Source organism: Chelonoidis abingdonii, chromosome 9 (genome assembly GCF_003597395.2).
Source record: "Chelonoidis abingdonii isolate Lonesome George chromosome 9, CheloAbing_2.0, whole genome shotgun sequence".
NCBI classification, from domain to species: domain Eukaryota; kingdom Metazoa; phylum Chordata; order Testudines; family Testudinidae; genus Chelonoidis; species Chelonoidis abingdonii.
This window is the reverse complement of record NC_133777.1, coordinates 68,910,635-68,915,840: the sequence shown is the minus strand read 5'-3', so window position 1 is coordinate 68,915,840 and position 5,206 is coordinate 68,910,635. Positions and strand designations below refer to the sequence as shown.

At 49.6% G+C, this 5,206-nt stretch overlaps 1 protein-coding gene across 1 annotated transcript; it reads right to left on the bottom strand.

Moving 5' to 3' along the window:
- Nucleotides 1–256: 256 nt before the first annotated feature.
- On the bottom strand, nt 257–4,479 carry MEX3B (mex-3 RNA binding family member B). The gene is made up of 2 exons (XM_032771895.2): nt 3,653–4,479; nt 257–2,869 (listed from the first exon to the last, which is right to left on the bottom strand). The coding sequence occupies exons 1-2, from the start codon at nt 3,903–3,905 to the stop codon at nt 1,470–1,472; spliced, it is 1,653 nt and encodes a 550-aa protein (XP_032627786.1). The 5' UTR covers nt 3,906–4,479; the 3' UTR covers nt 257–1,469.
- Nucleotides 4,480–5,206: the final 727 nt, after the last annotated feature.

Here is a 5,206-nt window from a genome sequence, read left to right as displayed (position 1 = left end):
AAATCAACTTTCCCCTTAAAATAAGCGGCACGTGGCATTTTCAGTGGAAAGATTATTCTGGAAGCCTTCAAAAAGTAAAGGTTTCCAACAACATCAATATGACATGATTAAAACTCTGAACTAGTTTCATTATAAATGAGGAAAACAAATTCAAGTCCAATCTCTACTCATGCCAAATCAAATCACCACACAAGCTATTTTTTTCTGTAATATTTTATTTATATAGAAATACTTAAAAAAACATGAAGTAGCACCATTACTTAAGTTTTACCTTTATTATGTAGAACTTTAAATGTCAGAAAAATAAAACTCTTGATACAATTTCAAATCTTGTCTCAGCAAATATAATATTAGTATTTGACCATGAGGTTAAAGGCCCTTTATCATAAAATAAAATATACTTTGTTTTTAAACTTTGCTCAGTAAAGTACATTTAAGCTCAAGTAACGTCACCTACATATACATAAACAAGTGGTAAACAAATGTATTAAAATAGAAATACTAAAACTATAGTGGTGCAACAGAATTTTTGTAATTTCCACTGAATTCTATTTATACAAATGTTAGAAAGCTTCAACAGTTCCTTTTGACATATGTTTATACATTTCAATTTTTGTAATAATATAGAATAAAATATGCTTTATATCACTGAATAGAAAATATGCTGGGTGAAGCAGATTTAAAAGATTTTTTTCTGAACCTATAAAATCTCCATCCCAACAGAATACTGTTCAAAGCATTACACATTTTTATGGTTTGTAATTCCGTCCACAATTGTGTGATATTAAAATAATACAGTGTTCTTTGCCATAAGGCCATACTAAAATAAAAAAGATTTAACCCAGCTACAAAAAAGTTCACTGAACTTAAATTAAAATACTTGTAAACATCTTTGCAATATGAAATATAATTTTTCAAGTCAAAAAAGAATAAAATACTTCAATCTGTATTAATGCAATTTATCTTTAAAACCTTTAAACGTTTTTAATATATATAAGAGATATGTTACAGTTTCTTTTTACTTTGATAAAGCTGCAGTATCATGGTTTTCACAGGAACTTCTTGCCCTTTCAAGAACATTCAAAAAAGTATCCACCATAGATTTAATTATTTTGTAATAAGCATTCTAGGAACTACCAGCACGTTTTACTAACAGCCCACACACCATCATTATCATCATCATAAGCATTTTCTACTTTAAAATAAAATAAAAAATTAAGTCTTGGAAGCTTCGTATTAAAGTACAGTGTAAAAACTAGTCTAGTACTAGAATGTAGTCGTTCGTTATTATTTATAGCATGCATCAGATGTTACAAATATCTCCCTACCCCACCCTACGCTACAGTACACTCAATGCAAAGTAATCCTGCAAGTTAGGCCCCTTTTCCAATGTGCGGATACTGCAGCTTTAAAAGCTAATCGGGACACCACGCAGTACAGACCGGGGCTCTGCGTTTGTGACTTTTTTTTTAGGAAAATATACGGATGGCCTGAGTAACTGCGCTGTGGCAGACGGGGCACTGGGGCTCCGTCTTCTCGCAGATGCGGTTGGCGCACTCCATGCAGAAGAGGTTGTGGCCGCAGGGCACCAGGGCTGCGATCACTTCGCTCTCGAAGCAGATGGAGCAGTCGCGGCTGCCTTTCCTCCTCATGCCGGAGGAAGAGCACGAGGAGCTGGAGGAAGAGCTGGACGAGGAGGAGGAGGAGGAGGAGGAGGAGGAGGCCGAGGAGTCGGAGGGCAGCCCCGGCAGGTGCGCGCCCAGCCCGTTCGCGTACAGAGGGTAGGAAGCGGAGGAGAGCAGGCGCCCCCCTCCTCCGCCGGGGTCGCTGCGCACTCGCCGGGCCAGGGGATGCTCCGCCACGCCCCCGCTGCCATGCAGGGGCGGGGAGAGCCGGGCCGGGGGCGGGGCCCCGCAGCCCCGCCTCTGCGTGCTCACCAGCAGCGCCAGGTTGGCGTTGGAGGGAGCCGCGGCCGGGAAGGCTGGCGAGGACGGGACGGCGGCAGCGCCGCGCTCGAACTGGGACCAGAGCAGGGGCGCGCCGGGCGGCGGGGCGGGGGCCAGGTCGAAGCCGGGCGGGGAGTCGAAGGGCAGCTCGGCGCAGCAGTCCGGGGAGGAGAGCGCCTCCCCGCCGTACACGCTGTTGTTGTTGTTGTTGCCGTTGTGGGTGAAGCTGAGAGCCGGGCTGGGCGGGCTGTAGTCGGCCAGCCGGGCGCTGCCGCCGCCGCCGCCGCCCCCGAAGTAGGAGTCGGTGGAGGCGCTGCCCAGCGAGCTGGAGCTGTCGTTGCGGTAGCTGCAGAAGGGCTTGCGGCCCGGGCTGGGGGTGATGCTGGGCGGGGTGGGCTTGCTCCACAGGCTGCCCGGCCCGTTCAGCTCGAAGCCCACGTCCGTGCCGTTGGCGTGGAAGTCGTTCTCGTCCGTGAGCTCGATGATGCCCCCGGTGCGCATGGCGATGTGCGCCTCGATCTCCTCCCGGGCGCGGTCCACGTTCTCCGGCATGCCCGTCACCTCGAAGACCGGCTCCTTGTCCCGGCTCGGGGTCACGATGTACGTGTGCGTCTGCTGCTGGATGCGCTTGATCGTGGCCCCCTTGGGCCCCACCACCAGCCCCACCACCCGGTAAGGCACCCGCACTTGGATGGTGGTCTGGCCGGGCAGGTTAGGGGGGCCCGGGACGGTGCCGTTCAGGGCGGTGTTCTTGTTCCTGGAGGCTCGGATCATGGAGAAATGCTCGGCCGCCGAGATGATCTCCCTCCGGGCCATGGCCACATCTTCCTTTCTGCCCGTCACAACAAAGAGCGGCTCCTCCCCGCGAACCGGGGTCTTGATGTAGGTGTTGGTCTTTGCCCGCAGAGCTTTGATTTTACAACCTGAGAACGAGAGACGAGGGGTGGAAGTAGAGAGAAAGTAGGTTACGAGCCATTATTGGGGTGCAGCCACGGAGAGAAAAATCACCCCTCCAGGTTATAAATGGCATTTACTTAGCAAGCCCAACCCTGATACACACCCGCAAACATTGCAGTTGGCCAACATGTTTGCAGTGCAACTGACCAAATCTATACAACGTGCAATTCAACTGAATAAAAACAACTCATGTGCAGTAAAACTGGACAACCAAAAATAAGCAGCCCCCGCCCCACAGAAATAAATTAGTAATTCCACCCTCCTGCTAAACACATTCCTCCGGGGTGGGGGAATCATGGGGTGTTTTTTAATTTTTTTCTGGTTAAGGTAGGAAGCAGTCGCTGTACTGAATGAGCCAGATTCCCCAATGCGGATGCTTTATTCCAATCCCATTGTTCCACTTCCCCACTCCATTTTTTCCTTTAAAAAAAATCTGTGATTTCTAAATTTGGGGGGCGATTAAGACTCCGATTTTTTCAGTGCATTTGCCACTGAGATTTCTCTTTTGTGCAAGGAGAAAAGGCCGTTTTTCATTTTTGCTGGTCGGTGAAAGTGCATCTTGAAATTGATGCATACTGCGCCTTAGAAGCACCACGTCTACTGCACTTTCTTTGTCTGTGGGGAAACCTAGTACTGGCCATAATAACACTGCAGCTTCAGTGGGGATAGCCAGTGTCGCATCTCAGACACAGCCCAGCCAGCATGGAGGGGAGAAAATCTCTCACACACACTCACATTCAGTTACCCACCTTGCCTCCCCACTATCTCAGCGACATGCTCGGAGCTGGGCACCGGGACGCATTCTGTCATGTTCACGCTCTTTTTCCGAGGCTCGTTGTCGTAGATGGAGCTCGTCTCGTCGTTATCCAGCCCCAGCAGGGAGAGCTGATCCAGGGCTATCTGAAGGGCTCTTTGGTCATCCAGGGTCTCTCCCCCTCCACCACCTCCTCCGCCGCCGCCGCTCCCGTTCCTCTCCATGTCTGCAAAAAGCGAGCTGGGCATAGTCCCGGTGTGTGTTCCACCCTCCTCCTCCTCCTGCACTCGGTTCAGTAGTAAAAGATCAGACACAAAGGAAAACCCAAGGCAGATGGCCAGCAGGAGAGGAGGAAAGGGAGGGAAGGCGAGTGCTGGAGACCGGGGATCAGTTGTCTTTTGCTTGTATATTTTGTATCTTTTTTTTTTCAGTGCAATCCGGTTTATAAGATGTTTTCAGCACCCCCCCCACGACTCCCCCCCCCGAAGTTTTTTTGGCTGGGGGTGGGGGGGAAGAACAGCGAGAGGAGCTCCGATGATTTCCCCCCCTTGAGTTCCTTGCTGGCCACAATGCCAAGCGATGGCAGCGTTTCTTTAAGGAGCCCCTCCCAGACTCCACTCCACTCACTCAGCGTTTTTTCCTCTTCTCCCCTCCTCGGTCTGACCTACTGCTGCAGCCAGACAGCACTGGGCGGGAGGGGGGAATCAGGGAGCCGCCGCGTAAGCGGCAAGAGCTGACAGCACAATGCTACTGACACTATCGCTGTGTGAGGCGATTGGACAGGCACAGTGTAGAGGGGCCGGCATTAGGCTGGTTGACCCACTCCCTCTTCCCCCGCCCCTCCAGGCAAACTCCTCTCTTTGTTGTCTAATGCAGAACAATAAAGACTCTAGACACTGGGTTGTATGGATCAACCTTGCATGCATCACTTTCCCCATATTTCCCTTTCCTGTGTGTGAATTGTTTTATTAAAGAGACCGACTTTATTTTTAATCGATTGTACAAAAGGCCGGCCCGGAGGTCAATTAACCTAATGGATCAGCTTCCACAAACCCACCTTTCAAAAAGGAACCACTTGTTTTTCCTTCTGGTCATAAATCACTAAGTTAAAAGTGCTTCTTGGCGGGGGTGGGTTATTGTACAGCAGCCAGCTGTGTGCATTGCATTGGTTGATGCAACGTTTCCCTGGGCAGAAAACAGCCACTGAGTAACTTTCATACTCATCAATGGCAGAGACACTCAAGGCAAGGGGGTGCGATAGCAAAATCTGAAAGCCAGCCGGTAAGGAGAACAATGCACTCGTCCTTTACACCGTGCGCTGGCTGCTAAAGGGGTACTAAACACACAACAGAATCATACTGCAATGCAACAACCACAGAGGAAAGAGACAACGGTCGATTTCGCAGCGGAGGGGAAATGTATTGCACTGCACTCCGAGCTAGTTCATAGGAATAGCCCCGGTGCAGCAACATCTCACGTGACGGCAGAAAAGTCCCATTGCAACAGAGCAGCTGCAGCCCAAATTCCCAGGTAGGTCTGATTTGCCGGT